The following is a 19,007-nucleotide window of genomic DNA, read 5'->3' as shown; positions in this document are numbered from 1 at the left end:
TGGGTCAAAGGGGAGTGGAATCCCTGGGAGGCCACTTGGACAATTCCCTTGCCAAAGTACACTTCTGGACCTTAGATTAAGGACAGAAAGGAGCATTTTCAGGCAAAAGGGAGTGGAAGCCCTGAGGGATCAGGGATGCTGAGGAACAGTAGGGAGGAGAGGCCCTGAGGAGAAGTATTGATGGCAGTTCCAAGGAATGGGGGGTGGCACTTTCTGGGTAATTTCAAACAAAGAGAACTGTGACCCCACCCTCTCCCCAGATCACAACACCTTGGATGTGCTAAAACTTCCAGTCCCCAGAAGTAGCTCTGAAAATAGGAATGCCAGAAAGTCTGATGCCTGAAACAGAGCCTCCCATGCCAAAAAAATAGAGCCCACAGTAAAAAATAAAATTACAAATCAAGAAATAGGGTGGACAATGAGGAAACAACAAAAAGAACCTTACCATAAAAATCTACTATGATGTCAGGAAAGATCAAGAAACAATTTTAGAAGACAACTAAGTCAAAACTGGTATAAGCAAAGTCCTGAAGAAAAATATAAATTGAATACATAGTCCTCCCCCAGCTGATTTTCAAAATCAAAGTAGAAGAGAAAAAAATTAGTAAAAAAGTAAAAGGAGGAAAATTATGAAAAGACAACAGATTGGTTAAAAAAAGGTGTAAAAATAGTATAGAAAATGACATCTTAAAAAACAGAATTGAGGGCAACTGGGTGGCTCAGTGGATTGAGAATCAGGCCTAGACACGGGAAGTCCTAGGTCCAGCTGTGTGACCTTGGGCAAGTCACTTAACCCCTAGTCCTTACTGCTCTTCTGCCTTGGAGCCAATACACAGCATTGACTCCAAGACAGAAGGTAAGGGTTTTAAAACAAAAACAAAACAAAACAGAATTGGCCAAATGGAAAAAAGAAGTACAAATTGTCACTTAATAAAATAATTCTTTAAAAATTAGAATTGAGCAAGTGGAAGCTAATGACTATTTGATATATCAAGAAACAAAACTAAGACAAAAGAATGAAAAAATAGAAGAAAATATGAAATATCTCATTCAGAAAAACAATTATAGGAAAATAGATCAAGGAAACATAATTTAAGAATTATTGGTTTACCTGAAATCCATAATTAAAGAAAGATCATAGCCATCACATTTCAAAAAACATTCAAGGAAAACCAACCTAGAACCAAATGGAAAAAAATAGAATTTAATAGAAATCGGAAGACTCTACCAATGGCCACTTGAAAGACATTCCAAAATAAAAATGCACAGAAATAATATAGCCCAATTCCAAAGCTCCCAGGTCAAAGAGAAAATATTCCAAACAGCCAGAAAGCAACCATTCAAATCCATGGGAGTCAAAGCCAGGATCATGCAAAATCTAGCATAAGATCTTTAATATACTAACAGAGTGGAAAGTTTGGAATGTGGTATTCAGGAAGGCAATGGAGCTGAGTCTACAAAGGAGAATAACCTACCCAGCAAAACCTTTCAAGGAGAAAATTGGGTGTTAAAGAAATAGAAGACTGAAAAAAAAGAATATAGTTAAATAGAAAAAAAAAACTGACTTCCACAGGACATATGAGAAAGCAGAATCCAAAACCAATTTTTTTTAAACCAAAAATAAATCCCCCTGAAACATTTGAAATAGAAAGAGATAGGCAGAGCTAAAATGAAGAGCTGGAGCAGAATCTAATAGGATCCAGCTGGATTAAAAAAGAAACAAACGGGCTAGCAATCATGACTTCAGACAAAACAAAAACAGAAAGAGACCAAATTAAAGGGAATAATCAGGCAAATTACATTTTGCTGAAAGGCACCATAGATAAAGAAGTAATACATAAAAATGTTTATAGCAAGTTTCTGTATTAAAGTCCTTATTTTTCAAATATATTCTAAGTATAGCACTGAATCCAATCTATAAAAATGTGAATCATTCCCCAAATGATAAATGGTCAAAGGATATAAACAGGCAATTTTCACAAGAATAAATAAAAACTCTGTAGTCATATGAAAACCACTCTAGATCCCTTTTGATTAGAGAAAAGCAAATTAAAACAACTCTGAACTACCACCTCACACCTATAAGAAATGAAAAAATGCTGGAAGAGATGAGAGAAATATAGTTATATTACTGAACTATTGGTGGAGTTGTGAACTGGTCCAACCATTAAAGAGAACAATTTTGAACTAAGCCCAAAGGGCTATGCAATTATACATACACTTTGACCCAGAAATACCAATACCAGGTCTATATACCAAAGAGATCAAAGAAAAAGAAGGACAGATAGGTCCATGTAAAAGTGTTCATGTTAGCTCTTTTTTGGGGTGGCAAAGCATTGGAAATCAAGGATAAGCACATTAGCTGGGGAACTTGTAGTGTTGTATGATTGTGATGGAGTACCATTGTACTATGGGAAATGACAAGGGGGCTGTTTCAGAAACAAAACAAAAAATAATTTCCTCCACGGATTTTTCTCTACTGTTAGTAATTTATGTCTTGTTTCACAACATGAAGAACAGGGAAATATGTATTATATGATAACATATGTACAACCTTTTTCATATCACCTGCCTTCTTGGGAAGGGATAGCCGTAGGAGGGAAGGGAAAAAAGAATGAGACACAGAGTTTTGTACATAGCTAATGGGAAAATTTGTTTTCCTTGGATAAGCATATTTATTATAATTTGTTAATATTTACATAAAATCATGTATTATATTATCATTATGCTACATATCATATTATGTTATATATAACAGAAACTAAAAAGAAATGGTAATTCACAAAAAAATGAAAAGAGTGAATGCACCACCATGAAGATAAAATTAAAGGGATGATTAGGAGCTATTTTGCCCAGTTTAATCATTTTCAGTCATGTCAGATTCTTCATGACTTCCCTTTTTTTCAAAGATATTGGAATAATTTTGCATTTCCTTTTCCAGCTTACTTGACAGATGAGGGAAATGAGGCAAATAGGGTTAAGTGATATTCCCAATGTCACACAAATATCTGAGGTCAGATTCAAACTCAGGTCTACTGACTCCAGGCCTGCACTATATCCTCTGCACTACCTCATTGTTCTATTATATGCCAATAAAACTGGCAAAAATTTTTTTCTTAAAAAAACAAAACAACCCAGTGGAATCGAGCATCAGCTATGGGAGAGGTGGGGGGGGGGGAGGAAAAGAAAATGATCTTTGTCTCCAATGAATAATGTTTGGAAATGATCAAATAAAATATTGTTTAAAAAAAAAAAACAACACTTTGGGATACAGACCTAGTATTGGTATTGCTGGACATTACATGGTTGATTCAAATTTATTTTTTAAAAAAGAATCTTTCTCTGGCTGAAAATAGTGAAAAGATAAGAATAGCCAGTTTTCAGAACAAGCAAAGCTATAGTCATGTGAAAAAGTGCTCTAAATCACTACTGATTAGAAAAATGCAAATTAAAACCATTGGGTAACATATAGAAAATGAAAATGCTAAATGCTAAAGGGGATCTAGGAAAATTGGGACACTAATGCATGGTTGGTAGAATTGCGAACTAGTTCAACCATTCTGGAGAACAGTTTGGAACTATGCCCAAAGAGCTATACAATTGTGTATATACCCTCTGAACCAACGGTATTGCTACTAGTTCTCCATCCCAAAGAGATAAAAGGAAAGGGGAAAGGACCCACGTGTAGAAAAAGACTTATATCAGCTCTTTTTGTGGTGGGAAGAAATGGACATTGAGAGGATGTCTATCCCCAGAGGAATGACTGAACAAGTTATGGAATGCAATTATGATGGAATACTGTAGATCTATGAGAAATGACGATCAAGATGGTTTCAGAAAAACCTCGGAAGACTTGTAGGAATTTACGCAAATAAAATGAGTAGAACCAGGAGAACATGGTCCACAGTGACAGTAAGGTTGTAAGGAGGATCAACTGTGAAAGACTCATTCTGGTGAAAATAATGACCCAAGACAACTCTAAAACAATCATGATGAGCAATATTCCATATATCCACAAAGAGCATTGATGAACTCTGAATGGAAATGGGAGCATTCTTTTTAAAACTTTCCTCATCTTTATTGTTTTCTTTTGCTTATATGGAAATGTTTCTCATGACCTCACGGATACTCAAAATCAAATTGTTTTACTTCCCAAGGATGGGCTATGTGGGAGACGGAGCTGGGATTTTGGAACTCAACAATCTAAAAATTATATTGTTCAACAATTTTAAATATAATGAGGAAATATTTCACAAAATAAACAGAATGTAAAAATAAACAGGACGGTTATTCCAGGTGTCAGTGATGGAAGTAACCTGGGTGAAGAAATAGGAGGGGTGAGGAGAAAGGATCATTGAGTCCTGCGTGGATTGGAGCCTTGGGATGATCTCCTCCAACCACTAAATAAACGACAAGGATTCGTTTTTCATTTATAAAAGAGGAAACTGAGGACTCATGAGGTGAACTCATTTGAGGCCACACAAAGGGGAGATGTCTGCTTACTCGAGAGACAGTGTTTTTTCCAATGGCTCCTAAGTAGCAAACATATCTGGCAAAAGACCATTGCATAAAATTCACTGGGAAAAACGGTGCTTAGCTAGTTGGTCAACACTCTCCTTTGTTCCTGATGCCCTTTTTACCATTTCGTGGGTTACAAATGTATGTATGTATGTGTGTATATCCCGTAGAACAACGTTATTCTTTGTTTTGCTTATTTTCGATTTTTATTTGATTTTAGATATTTAGAAATAGCTGTGGATATTTTCACGGTCACTGTGTGGGGGCGGGGCTTTGTGAGGGGCCGGAGGGTCTCCCTCCCCAGGTAAGGTGGTCCACACTGGTTCAACACAGACGCATTGATTAGTTACCGATCTTTGTTAAATGTTTACCACGTGCCAAGAGCTAAGGATTAAAAAAGAGAAGAAAAGACAAAAAGCAGACGGCCCCAGCTTCCCAGGAGCTAACACGCCCTAACTAGGGACAAAGTCCACGGAGGGGAGCCTTAGGGGGAAAGGCTCCTGACATTCGAGGGGCAGCCATGGAGGGAGCCTCCTCTAGCTTGGGGAGGCCCCACCCAATCCTGGGTGGGGTGGAATGGGGTTCCCTGCGAGGCAGTTACGGAATTCTGCAGCGCCTCTAGACACGCCCCCTTCCCCATCCTCCCAAGGACCTTGGCAGAGTCCACCACGTGTCCCTCAGAAGAACTGGCCACCTTGAAGCAGCAGCTCGTTCGGAACTAGAGGAAGGAGCAGGAGAATGAGTGAAAAGCCGCGGCCTCAGGGCCAATTTCTGGCTCCGCGAAGAGCTCTCAATTCACTCAAAACGACGTCTAAATGCAGGCTCGCATTCTTAATTGTAAAGCGCGCGCACACACACACACACGCGCACACACACACACACGCACGCGCGCGCGCACACACACACGCACAGTGAAAAGAAGGCATCCCGTTAGCTTCCCTGACTCAGTGGAGTCCACTTTGACCTGCATCCAGGGAGACCTTCGGGCTCCCGGCTGTGGAGAGTAAAACAGACAAGCTGAAGAAATCCCCGAAGAGAACCAAACCAAGCAGCCACCTACTGCTCTGCCGGGATGGGACAGTGTGTGCTCAGAAGACCTCAGGCTCTTTAAGCACTTCCCTTCTAGTTAGGTCACACAATAAGCATTTAGTAAGCACCTGCTGCATGCCGAATCTTGTTAGTGATTGTTATCTGGGACTTTAAAGGGGCAAAGATTCAACAGACATTTATTGAGCACTTTCTGTGTACCAGGTGCCCCTCCCCCCCTTCTTCCCCCAGAGAGTTTATATTCCAAAGGGGGAAGACAACCCTGGTGACTGCAGGGAGACACATGCGTAGTAGAACGGGGCAAAGAGGGCCGGAAGTGACCCGCAGCTGGTAGGAGCCACCCTGTGCCTGATAGTGTAGGGCACTGGGACCCCATCCAGGCCATTCTGCAAAACGGCCAAGCGTGGGAAGCTTCGGGGATGTCCACAGCAAAGTAGCCGCAGAGGCTTCTGGAGCCCCTAGTCAGAATCTCCTGGGGATTGATTGCCTCCCAGGCCTGGAACGCGCTCCATCCTCTTCCATGTGGGAGTCCTTGGCTTCCCTGGACGTCCCTTTCCCAGCACAGACGACCTGGAATCTGTTGCGGCTCCATCCTGGGCCCAGGAGCTGGGGGGCGGGACCTCTCATTTCCTTAATGCTCCATACCTGGCGTCAGGGGGGCAGACACAAATGACTGCCGAACTGAAAAGAGGAACAGTCGGGTTCAAATCCCGCTGTGGGCGAGCTCTGCCAAGCCTCAGAGTCCCTGCGCTGCAGGTTCTCCTCTTGTCAAATGGGGAGATGGGAATGTCTGGCGCCCAAGACCCCTTGGAGCCCCAAATCTCTGCCCCAGCACCCTTCTTGTACGTATCGGCCAATCCAAAGAGCCCTGGCATTGGGCCCCCTCTTGGGACCAGTCCGAATTGGGAATTCCCACTGGGGGCTCTGTCCCTTCTGAGTCCGAGATTAGGGACCCCCTAAGGGGCCCTCCTCGGCTCTCCGTCCCGATGCCCCTCCGGGCGGGATCCGAGGCCAGGATGGGCACGAACGGTTACCCTCCTGAAGGAGAGGCAGCTGGGTCCCAGCCAACTAGCGGCAGGGGCGGCAGCTGGCTGGAAGGAACGGGTAGGCTGCCCACCCCCCTCTCCCCAAGATGTAGGTGGGTCTAAGTGGGCAGCCAAGCACTGAGGGGGACACAAAAGTGCGGGCTTGCGTGGGCAGGAAGCTTGCGCCAGCGGGACAGAGCCTGGAGGCAAGGCCGGCAGGGTAGGGCGCGGAGGAGCGACGTTGGTGCCAGGCGTAGGTGCCAGAGCGCGTCTTCCTCTCGTGCCCCCGGATCCAGTGCTGAACGGAGCTAAGCCAAGCTAGGCGGAGTGACGGGCCGGGCCGGGGAGGGGGTAGGCGGGGGGGGGGGCGGGGAGGTCTGGGGCGACTTCTCCGCTTCTCCCTGGGTCTCCGCCCCGCGCCCAGCCCGCGCCGGAGCCCGAGCAGGAGGCTGGCAGAGCCCGTCTAGGAGTAGAAGGGGAGGGCAGCCTTGTCTGGCCCCGCCCCCCAGGCCCGCGCACTGCCCGACTTGGGCCCCCAGAGCCCTTCGGACCCGAGGTCGAGCTCGAGCCCGAGCCCGACGGCACCATGTATGCTGGCCGCCGCCGGAGGAAGCCCGTTCCCAGGACGTGAGTGCCAGGCCTGCCGGAGGGGAACAGCTCCGCGCGGCCCCTCATTCGGGGGGCGGGGGGGGGGGCGGGCAGGGGAGGAATTGGGGGGAGGACCAAGTTCAGGCACGGAGCCGGCAACGGAATTCCTGAGGAAGGCCACCAGAGGGGCGGAGGACAGGAGGCCCGGGTCCGGGAAGGGAGGAGGAGGAGAACCTTCCACTATTCTCCTTCAGTTCCTTTTTGTCCATTCACAATCCTGATGTATGACCTTGGGCAAGTCCCTGCCCCTCTCTTCTAGCACCTCCCCACCCCCTTCCTCCCCGGATGGTACCTCTCTGCTCCCTCCTGGAGCTACAGCCTCATTCTTAACTCGCTATCTGCTTCAAACCCCGCACTCCTGGCGCTTTGCCCGAGAATTGGGGGTCCCGGGCTTGAATGGGACTCTGAGGCTCACTGGCTGAGAGATCCTACCCAAGCCTGTCTCCGTTCTGAGCCTCGGGGGCCTGTCGGAGAAGGCCCAGAAGGAAAAGTTTCTTGTTCCTTAGCAGGCTGGTGGAGGAGGAGGAGGAGGAGGAGAAGGGGGCGCTGTTTGGACTTCCCAGGAGGGATTAGGGGCTCAAGAGACCCAGGAGGGGGACGGGGTGGGGAGAGGATGGAAGCCCCACCGCAGCCAGCCTGTGGCCCCCCTCAGATCTCCCTCCCCCCTTCCTTGCAGAAAAAAGGCACTGGATTTGGTGTCAGAGGAAATGGGTGCGAATCTAGAGACTTCAGCTGCCACATAACTACTTGTGTGAATTGGGGCAAGTCTTTGCCCCTCTCTGAGACTGGGTTTCTTTATCTATAAAATGAGGAGGACTGGACTAGATGGTTTTTGTTCTTCCCCTTGGAGTCTGAGAACCTGGTTTCAAATCCTGGCTCAGCCCATTACCCTGTGAGGCCTTTGGACAAGTCCCTTCCCCTGTCTGGGTCTCAGTATCAGGATCCTTGAAAACAAGGTTTTCAGGACTAAATAAACCCCAAGGTGCTGTCCAGCCTCTCCCTGCCTGTTTGGGGGGAGTCACACGTGTGGCACTGTCCTTTCTGTCCTGGGGTAAGGCAGGCCTAGCCCCTCTAGACTGCTGTTGTGTGTGTGTGGGGGGGTGATTTGCTCTGCTCCCAGCAGAGAAGAAAGGGCTGGTGAGAAGGCCAATACACAGCCCACCCCCTCCATGGTTCTCCAGAGGAAGCACCCCTTGTGCTGCCCCCTTGGATCCTAGGATTCAAGCAGAGGAAAGCAGCTAAGCCAACAGCAGCAGCATCACCGCCCATTTTCCTGACAGGAAACTGGACTAGAAGATTTTCCCAGTATCCCTTCAAACCCAAATCCTCTGCCTCAGTCTCTAGCTATCTCTCTGGCCCTGCTGGTCCCTACCTCCTCTAGCTCTTACACTTTCTTCCCCAGAACCCAGTTCCCGTTCTGCAAGGGAGCAAGCATCCCACCTCCCTCCTGGCTCTGTGGCCACCCCATCCTCCTTCACATGGAATGCCTGCTGTGGAGCTAGCATCTCCAGCCCAGAAAGAGAAGGGGCAGGGTGGGGGCTGCCTCTGTCCCGAGGAGAAGGCTGGGGCTCTTATTTTCATTTCTGAGGGGCTCAGATTTGGATTGTTCTAGTCCAAGGCTTTCATTTCATAAAAAAGTTGGGTTTTCCTCCTTCCCTCCCCATCCCAGTGTGCCTCACTGAGGCTGAGCCAAGAACTAGCCATCTATCGCCCCCAGTCCTTGGGTGTCCTTTGATTGTGGGGCAGACAGAGGAGTATCTTTGGGGACCCACAAGGTCTGACCATCTGGTGTGATAGGACATATCTACATGTCTTTGGAGAGGGATGCCGAGCCCCAACCTTTGTTGGTCCTCGCTGAAGTGATGGCTCCTAATAGAGGACAAAGGATGGACAGGAGGTGCAACAAAAGGTCTTGGCTCCCTCTTGGGTTTGGGTTTTCTCAGAAGGTGTCGAGGTGATCTGGGACTGAGAAAAGGGAGTCTCCAGGCCCTGGCCAGGCAGGCAGCCCCGCCAGAAATGCTCTTCGAATTGAATTGGAACCCCCGAGAAAAGCGGTCATTTCCTCTCTTGGGAGGGGTGGGAGTTCTTTTGAGTCTTACTTTGAATCAGAAGCTCCATGATTGGGAGACCCTGACAAAATCAACATCCTTGAGCTTCCTCATTAGACAGATGATCTAAAGAATGCCTGGGGGTGGGTGGCTGGAAGGCCACTGACAAATACTGGGCCCTCCTCTCCCCTTGTTTCCTGAGGACCAGCAATGATTGGGAGCAGGAGGGGGAAGGCCTACCATTGTAACATGTCTGTCTTTGCCCCTCCCACCCCCCAACTGCAGGGCCAAGTTGCCTCCCTCTGAAGGTGTCAAGTCAAACCCCTCCAAGCGGCACCGGGAGAGGCTGAACTCTGAGCTGGAGTGCCTGGCTAGCCTGCTGCCCTTTCCCAATGAGGTCATCTCCAGCTTGGATAAACTGTCCATCCTGCGGCTCACCGTCAGCTACCTGCGCACTCAAAGCTTCTTCCAAGGTAAGCCCTGGGCCCCTGGCTCACTCCAGATCTTGTCCAAGAGCAGTAGAAGAGGCAATGGGGCAACCTCCAGCGAGGAGAAGGGTGTGTGTATGAGTGTGAGTGTGTGTGTGTGTGTGAAAAAGGCTTTATTCTCCTCTTTAAGGTCCTCTGTAAGTGGCCACTATGATTACTATGACCACCGTCATGGCTATCTCATCATCTTCCCAAACAAGACTTCCCCGCCGCGTTGGGATCCCATTTCTTGTCCTCAGCAAGAACAAATTCAATTCCTTTCAATCATGGGAGGAAAAATCCAGTGAATTGTGAAAGTTCTAACTAAGGCAGGTCAGTTTCCAGTATGAAAAATGGGGGTTTCTTGGGTGTCCCGGACTATTTCAACACAAACATGGCACGAAGGTTAATACTGAATCCTGGCTCTATTCAGGAATAGTAGTAACTCGAGTGTAGACCTGCGGCAAGACTGGCAAAAGCGTCCAAATCAAATGATTTTCTTTGTAGACCATATTTCGACAGTCTGGTGATATTCTATCTTCCAGAAATGTTCACCTTTTGGAAGGCACTTAGTGATCCTGACCTTTCAAAGGAGCTAGAAGGAATAAGAGGAAGGAGGAAGTCCTGTCCTAATGGGCTCTGAACTCTCTCCTGGAGGCAAAAGCAATTTCAGCTCTAAAAGTCATGGATTGATTCAAAAAAAATGTGTCTTCTTGAGAGGAAATCTAGATGAGTGCTCCAGAAAAGCAGAAAGACAGGAACCCACCTGGCCGGCCACTCCAGTCATCTTGCAGGCTTGCTTAGAGCTGGCAGCTACCATCCTAGTTATAAGACAGTAGCTTACTTTCCAGTCTTGTGTCCCTTCTATTTTGACTCCAGTTCCTTCCATGATCTCTTTATTTACCCGAGGTGGGCTATTTTCCATAGAAAGATGAGCAGTGTTTCCACAGGATGATTCTATTTTCAGATAGATCTTGCTTTCATTTGAAAAGAGATCCCTGTTTTTTGGCTGTACCTAACGTTGTCTTCATTTGGAAGTTGTCCAGATAAACAGTCAAAAATATTTATCCGACATGCTTCCATTCATTGGTTTGAGGAGCATCTGTTTGTGCTATGATGTCAACTGTTCCTCCAGATGTATTTTGTGTATTTGTACATGTTCATGTGTCTGTCTGTGCATTTGTGTCAGAGCATAACGACATTGGTAATTGGAGCTCACCATTTGCCACCCCGGAAATCTGGAGAGTGGGTTTTCCAGGCATCGATCTTTCCTCTATGTTGTAGCCCATCCAGTGTCTTATTTGGCAAATATGCTTTCATCCTCTCCTTCATCATCCTTTCCTTTTTATACACTTAATCCCTTTCCAGGTCTTCTCTCCCTTTTGCATTTTTGGCCCAGAACTTGTGTCCTTTGTCATACATTAGGATAGACGGGCTCAAGAACTGTGTTAAAGTGAATGTATGATTCGAATGAAGATCGAAGGATGCTCTTGCAAGTCCTAAACTGATCTAAAGAGGCTCTTCTTTGTGACTTTGAATTGGTCTTTTGGCATTGATAATAAAGCAAAAAGCGATCTATTGTTGAGAAAAGCAATTGTTCTATATTTTTTCTTGCATCTTTAACCCCCTCAATAGATTTTAAACCCTTTTATTTGATTTCAGACTTCTGCACTGTATGCTGTGCGCTTTATAGTACCTCTGTTTATTTTGGGGTGTTGTTCACTAGTCTTCCAGGCGTGCCTGTGTCCGTGTGCCCTTGTGCATTTATTTCTGATTTAGGGTGATAGAATAGAATAGAATAGAATCGGTAACAGACACACAAATTCGTGTTCAAGAAGTCTGGAGAATGGGTTTGCCAGACATTTCAGCACTTGTTCTGCTACCTCCTATCTAGTGGTACATTTGTTAAATAAGCTTTCATTATCATCATCATCTTCATCAGCCTTTCTTTTTTGAAGCCTTTAATACCTTCTCAGGTCCTCTCCTACCCTTGCTCATTTGATACGATAACTGTACAACTTCCTTTGTCGTATTTCGGCATAGATGGTTCCACAACAACGTTGAAATGTGAGGGTTTTGTATTTAGTATTAGTGCTATTTTGAGTCGATCTATTTCATGTCTCATGCTGGTGGGAATTGTGTTGTCCTCAATTTCCAAGAAACCAAGGATGAACACAATTGCTTGATAACTCTGTCTGTTCCAGGCTTACAGAATTCAACCATGGTGGGCCATCACTGTATATTCAAAAATATCTGCTTGAAAAGGACTAATTTTTCTGACCCAAAAGTTTGCCTGAATTTGATATCCCACTCTTCATTTTATTTTGAATAGTTTTTCCTAAATGAGAATGGATCTGAAGTCATTATTCTACTTCTAAATGAATAGAAAGAGCCTTTCCCCTTTTGAACCATGTCCACCTGGTCTTTGCATCCTTTTTTTCCTACTTACACTCCAACTCCATGTTTAATGGGATTTTTTTTTAAGCTTGAACTCATCTCCTGAATTAGTAAGCAGACCGGTGTCAAATCAAGCTCTTTCCCCCCCCCCCCCCAACTCCCTTTTCAGAAAGCATCTCTGATGAATCAGGAATGAAACAAGAAAAGGAGAATCGAGAATTAGAAATAAGAGCAATTAAAAGAGACATGAAATAGTTGGGATTTTAAAAAAAGTGTGCCTGGAGTCATCGAAGTTCTTTTTTGTGGTCTAAAAGCCATATGGACTTTTTTTTCCCTTGAGTTGACCATGTTGTTTGTTGGAAGTCAGTGGTGCAGTGCAGCCATTGGGCTCTTCTGGGGCATTAATAATGTAAAACTTGCAGCTAAAGAATTTCTCAAAGGGAGGAGGGGAGGCAGAGATGTCTTAAAACAGCAGCTTTGAAAGGGTTCATCAAGTCATCAAGAATCCCAAAGCCCTTATTTTCCACTGGAAATGAAATTCTTCTGAGATAACCACACATCCAAATAAGCAAAATGAAGACAGAGATGGATAGATTGAGAGTAGAGAGTCCTCTCTAATGAGAATCTGGAAGACAAAAGTTGTTGGTTTTTTAAAATAGAATCTTCAGATGGACAGTATTATTTTTGTTTAATCAGTTTTGGCTTTTTCCCAATCTTGCCTTCAGATTGACCCTGAGTAAGAGCCTTGACATCTTTTTGTTCTAGTTTTCTCATCTTTAAAGTCTAAATTCGCTTTCAACTCAAAATCTACAATCCTGGGATTCTAAGATAAGCATGTAGCCACATCAACAACGGAAAGGTGATAGTGGATGAATCTTGGATAGAGTGTCTTAGCTGATGAGGGTCAAGGAAAGGAGAGTGGGGGGGGGAAGGAAGTAAATAAGAATTTATTAAGTGCTTACGATGGGCCAGGCACTGCACTAAATTCTGAAGGTGTAAATATAAGCAAAAAGAAAGATACTTCCTGCCTTTGGGAATACATGAGGGATCTGAAAGGGGGAAGAGAAGATGGGAAATGAAGACCCCAAGGTCATGGTTCTGACCTGGTCCAGCAGGGCCCTTCCAAAAAATAGAGACCAGAAGAGAAACTTACCGACGGGAGGATGCTAAGCCAGTCACTAAGGAAAAGTCTAGATCCCCCAAATGCCCAGATAACTATTCTCCTTCAATCAGTACAATGTTTTCTCCCTGATCATGGGGGAATTTGGAGGTTTAGAACTTCTTCCCAGCCCTGATTAATGACACAGGAAACGAAATGTGCTCTTTGGATGAGTAACGATGTACTGAAGGCAGCTACATGGGCCAGTGGAGAAAGTCTTCTACCCTGAGTCAGGAAGACATTTTAAATTCAGTAGGTCCAAAACCCGAACTCATCATCTTTCCCCCAAAACTTTGCCTATTACCGAAGAGGGCAACATTATCTTCTCAGTCTCTCAAGCTCACAATCTAGGAATCACTCCAGGTTCCCCATTCTCTTTTGCCTCCCTTCCCCCCATATCCAATCTAGTGCCTGCCATTGTCACCCCTGCAAACTCTCTTGAATGTGCCCCATTTCCTCCCCTGACACTGTTCCCACTTTGGTGCACTTCACACCTGGACTATTACAACAGCCACTTCGGGTCTCTCCCCATCCAATCCATCCTCCATTCAGCCACCAAAGTAATTTTCCTAAAGCGAATGTCTGATCATGTTACCCCTACTCAATAAACTCCAGTGGCCCAGTTCCCTGTATGGACAAAGACCCTCGAGTTGGCATTCAAAGACTTTTATAACCTGCCCTCCTCCTCCCTTTCTACTTTTCTTACACCTTACTCCCCTACACTTCGATCTGGCAATCCTGGCTTCTTGGCTGGGTCCAGGATCAAACAAATTCTGTCTCCTGCCTCCAGACAACTGCTCTGGCTGTCCCCTATGCTCGGAATGCCCTCCCTCTTCTACACCAAACCTTTCTGCTTCCTTTAAGTCTCAATTAAGATTAAATTTAGCTAAAATGAAAAAAAAAATTCCACCTTCTAGGCTCCCTCCCGCTCTTAATGCAAATATCTTTATTTTGTTAATTATCTCCACTGGACCTCAGTGACTCTGGAAGAGAGAATGAGGCTGATGGCTTTGTGCGATTCTGCTTCATTTAAATCCAATTCATGTGCAAGTCAAGACATCATTCCATGATGTCACTGATCCTCTTTGAAATGAGGGATAAACAACAGCTTTAGTCTGTGTGTAGGTTGCATTGTGTACATTTGTTTGCATGTTGTCTCCCCAATTATACTAAGAGCTCTGTGAGGGCAGGGATTGCCTTTTGGCTCGTCTTGTATCCCCAGCCATTAGCACAGTGCCTGTCCAATAACAGTCACTTAATAAATATTGACTGATGAATTGATAGGAAAACTTGACTTCAAGTCTAGCTTCAGACATTCGTGAGCTCCAAGATCCTGGACAAGCCATTTAGTTTCTCGATTTCTAGCCACTTGACTTAGTTTCTCTTTGATAAAATGGAAAATAATAGCACTCATCTGGAATAAAGGGAGCTGTTTATAAAACACTATATGAGTGATCTCCATTATATTACCACTAGTCTCTCTGTTATCATTACTTGATATTTCATTAGCAAAAGGATATTTATAGTATCTTGAATGATTGAGAAAATTCAGTGGGGAGTAACAGGGCTCAGGCCCAAAGCTGGATGTGTCCCTGGAGGATCCTTGTTTACTCTCCACAGTGAGTCTGTCCAGAGGAGTTACCTTGGGCCAGTACATAAGGCGTTGTTAGGCAGGGGTGTACTATCAGACTCATCAGCCCCCTTCGGACCCTTTAGCAGCAAACCTTTCAAAATTAAGATGCCTGCAACACCCCAATGTACAAAACTGGGTAGGATTGGGGAGGGCAGCAGGCAGAAGCATCTCCTTTTCTTTTTGAAAACGAACTCAACAAATCCTTTGGAGAAATGAGGAGAATGGATCTGAGTTGTTATTATTTTTACTCCAGCCAGGCAGATTCTAAGTGTTTGGGAGCAATTTGGGGGTGGTTCTTTTGATGTCGGAGTTCTCAGACATCCTTCCTCAGAAGTGAACCTGCAAAGGAGGTGTGTTGGAAAGGGCATCTCTCCGTGCAGATCGAGGTACACCCCTTTAACAACAGGAGGATTTCTCTGGATGGAGGCACGTTTGCCAAGGTTGGTAAAAAATGGTCCCTGGGAGAAGCCCTGGAGCCTCCTCTTCTCCAGGCTGAAATTTCATAGGATGGTGCCAGATCAGAAACCTTGAGAAGATTAAATTCCCTTTTTGTGTCTTGGAATGTAAGTAAAAAGCAAGACCGTCACCCCTCTGGGCTAGTCCACAGCAAGCCCAGGAGTGTCCTAAGTCATGATTAGGGACTCCACTTCTTCTCCAGCCAAGTTCATGGGCTTGGTTGGGCTGTGGCCATGGTCCTAAAGACTCCTGTTGAGGGGTGAGGCAGGGAGAGGTCATGGACAGACCTGACATACTTAGCTGAATTGTTGGATTGATCATTTAGGGAGTGATTTGAAGAAAATAGATTCACTTTGGTTCTTGAACAGAGGGATGGTGTTTAGAAAGCACTCTCCTCTGGGAATAGTTTGGAAGAAGTGGATAGATTTGGGACAACTGGGGCAGTGGGAAGAATGCTAATTTGGAGGCTGGGCATCTGAGTTCAAATTCTGGTTCTGTCAGTTTAGTCAGGAACTACCTATCCGTGAGACCTTCGAGAGAGATGTCTGGAATTAAAGACTTCCATTCAGATTCATTCTTTGATGCTGATTTTGTGATTCTGGGCAAGCCACTTTAGCTGTTGGTCTCCCCTTTGTGTTCCTCATTTGTAAAATGAAGGGGTTGGATTAAATGATCCTTAAAGTCCCTTCTAGCTCTGAAGCCCCAAACCCAAAGCAAGATGTCAAGTAACATCACAGAAAATAAATTTGGAGCTAGAAGAGACTTCGGAGTCATCTAGTCCAATCAGTTCATTTTACAATGAGGGACCCGAGGCTCAGGGAGGCCCAGGAGTATAGATTTATGGACCCCAGAGATGCTCAAACCCAACCAGCCATTTAACAGATGAGGAAGCAGAGTGAGATGGATGAAGCCATTTGCCCAGATGGTGTAAGGTATGTTGGAATGGGCACTTGAATCCAGGTTTTCTGACTCTAGAGAATCTTTTGCCAAAAAATAGTAGAGCCAAGAGTCACCCCCAGATCTTCTGACTAAAGCTTTCCTAGTTCATGGAAATACGTCTCTTTAGAGAGTCTTGCTTGATAAGGAAAACCAAACCCAAACAAACCCCTGAGCTAAGAAACTGAAGGTCTGACAGACAGAATTGTCCTGGGAGACTGGAGATCTGCCTATTTGCCCACTCTGGTCTTTAAGTGTTTGTGGGTGGCAGAGGGCAGTGATCTAACCATGCCCCTGGCTAGCTCAGAGACGCTGCTTAATTCCTGGAGCCCAAACACGCTTTCCTGCTGTTGTGCACTGGATGTACTCACTCATTCTCTAAGCCCGGCTGCTTCTCGGTGGGAGGCCTCCCATGTCTCCAATCCACTTTTGGTGACCCCCTGGCGTGAGAGATGTTGTATTTTGGTGTCCTGAATAATGAAAGACGCAATCTGGGCATGTGTGACAGCGTGTCCTGTCCGAGGTAAATTCTCAGCGTGTAATGTTAACAGACAGGTCAGCCTGAGAGCTATTGACTAGATCTCGAGGCGCTGGGAGAGAAATCATGTTTATTCCACAGGAAAGAAATAGCCAGGGGTTCATTTAGAGTTGAGTTTAAGGCCCCCCGTTGACAGGGGTGCTCCCACAAACGTATCTCAATGGAACACCTTCTCTTCTGCTCTTTTGCTGGGAATGGAGTACATCCAAGTACAATTGGGGGAAATAAAGAGAAGCCTTTTCATGGTTATTGCCACACTTTAATGTATCCATGATCCAGGACTGTGACCCAGCCATGGGTCTCTTCTTCTGTGACTCCCAGAACCTGATGTGGGGGTGGGCGAGTGGAGGAGGAAGCACAGAGGGCCATTTTGTATTTTTGTGTAGATTCATGGAGTCCTGAAAACTCATGGCCAAATCCATCCTTAATCAGTGGCTGGCCTTCTGGTCCTCAGCATCCAAGGAGACCACACCATGGGTGAATGAGAGGAGGTCACTATTATGTTTAATTAAAGAATTTTAGGAAGATCCTTGGACATTTCCTTTGAAGCATTTCTGGCTTATAGAGCGGATGTGGCTCTAGGTGGTGACAAGCAGATGTTTGAGGATTTTCTTCCCTGAATGTGGGAGTTTGGGAGGACTACAAAAGGGGCAGTGAAGGTCCAGACCTTTAGGAAAAGGTCAAAAAAGGCCTTTGACAGGTCACTGGGTTTGTAAGAAAGACTCTTCCAATTAAAGTTACAGTCCAAAACAGCATTCATAGTGAATCTGAGTAGGAGCTGCACAGCCAGGTCAGGGGACTGAATGTCAGGCAGATGACCCTGTGTGCTTGACAGAGCAGTCTGACATGGAAGGGAAGGACAATCAATGTTTGTGGAGTCTAAGGGACAAATCTTAATAGCCCACAATGTGCTATTTCTTTCCCTGATAACCTCCAGCATATCTCCCAAGGGAAATGGCACAATTGTAAATCTTGGAACTACTTAGTCTTGATGGAGTTTGTTGGGTTTCCCTCATACTTGACTAATTCAATTCAATTCAATTCAATTCAACAAACATTTATTAAATTATTTTTGTGTGTAGATGTTGTTTGGTTATTTCAGTCAGGTCTGGCTCTTGGTGACCCCATTTGGGGATTTTTTGGGAAAGATATTGGAGTGGTTTGCTATTTCCTTCTCCAGCATATTTGACAGATGAGGAAACTGAGGTAAACAGGGTTATATGACTTGCTCAGAGTCCCACAGGCAGTAAGTGTCTGAGGTCAAATTTGAATCTGGGAAGAGAAGTCCTCTTGACTCCAGACCCACTGTTCCACCTACTTACCCCTATTATTGAAACAAAGAAACAAAACCAAGAGCTGCTCCAAGGAAGACCACATTGCTAGACAGTCATCCATTTTCTTTCCCCTTAACCATGGGTGTCCCCCAAGACTGTCCTGGAACCTCTTGTCTTCCCCCAAATTATCAGTTCAAATGACTCAATGATTGTATCTATACATGTCTATATCTATGTCATATCTATAGAGGTGATGCTTTGAGCTAAATAACTGGTCCTAGTTTCTTTCCTGAGCAACATTTCATGACATCTCAAACTGGATCTCAGACATGAGATGAGTGACTGAAGGAGATCCTATTATTTTTGACCCTCAACCTCTGTCCTTCTAAACATCCTCATTCTTGTCAAGGGCATCATCTTCTTCCCAGTCATCCGGGCTCACCGCCTCAGTGTTATCCTCAATTTGTTAGACTCGTTTGGCATATCTAATTGTTTGCCAAATCTTGTTCTTTGGATGTCTTTCTTCTAAGCATCTTATTCTTGGGTTATGTTTTTTGTTTTTCAATCTACTCACTGGCTCTTGATTGTTGTAAGTCCTTTTTCACTTGAGGATGTCATAAAGGGGCATTGTCTCTCATTCTTTGTCACTCTCCCTCACAGAACTAATGCCACACCTTTCCCAAGCTTTTCCATTATTTATGCGTTTTGCACTTTATGCTCTAAGTTTAACAAGAACTTGAACCACCCTCCATCCTCATTTACAATAGCCTTTTCTTTCTGGAGTTGTTCGTTCCCCTGTTTCTCTGGTCTTGCTATCCTGCCCATATCTCATGCCTACCCATTAGATCTACAATCAATTTA

The 19,007-nt window shown here is 45.1% G+C and overlaps 1 protein-coding gene across 1 annotated transcript in view; it reads left to right on the top strand.

The window, feature by feature from the left end:
- The first annotated feature begins 7,028 nt into the window (after positions 1-7,028).
- The window catches only part of LOC103093117 (aryl hydrocarbon receptor-like), an 87,042-nt gene continuing 75,063 nt past the window's right edge, over positions 7,029-19,007 (top strand). Inside the window, exons 1-2 of the mRNA XM_056814789.1 lie at positions 7,029-7,217; positions 9,572-9,759. Of these exons, the coding sequence (XP_056670767.1) occupies positions 7,177-7,217; positions 9,572-9,759 (229 nt within the window). The 5' untranslated portion in view covers positions 7,029-7,176. The remainder of the gene's footprint in view (positions 7,218-9,571; positions 9,760-19,007) is intronic.

Source organism: Monodelphis domestica, chromosome 2 (genome assembly GCF_027887165.1).
Source record: "Monodelphis domestica isolate mMonDom1 chromosome 2, mMonDom1.pri, whole genome shotgun sequence".
Classification (NCBI taxonomy): domain Eukaryota; kingdom Metazoa; phylum Chordata; class Mammalia; order Didelphimorphia; family Didelphidae; genus Monodelphis; species Monodelphis domestica.
The sequence above is the reverse complement of the archived record's forward strand: the minus strand, read 5'-3'. Positions and strand labels throughout refer to the sequence as shown.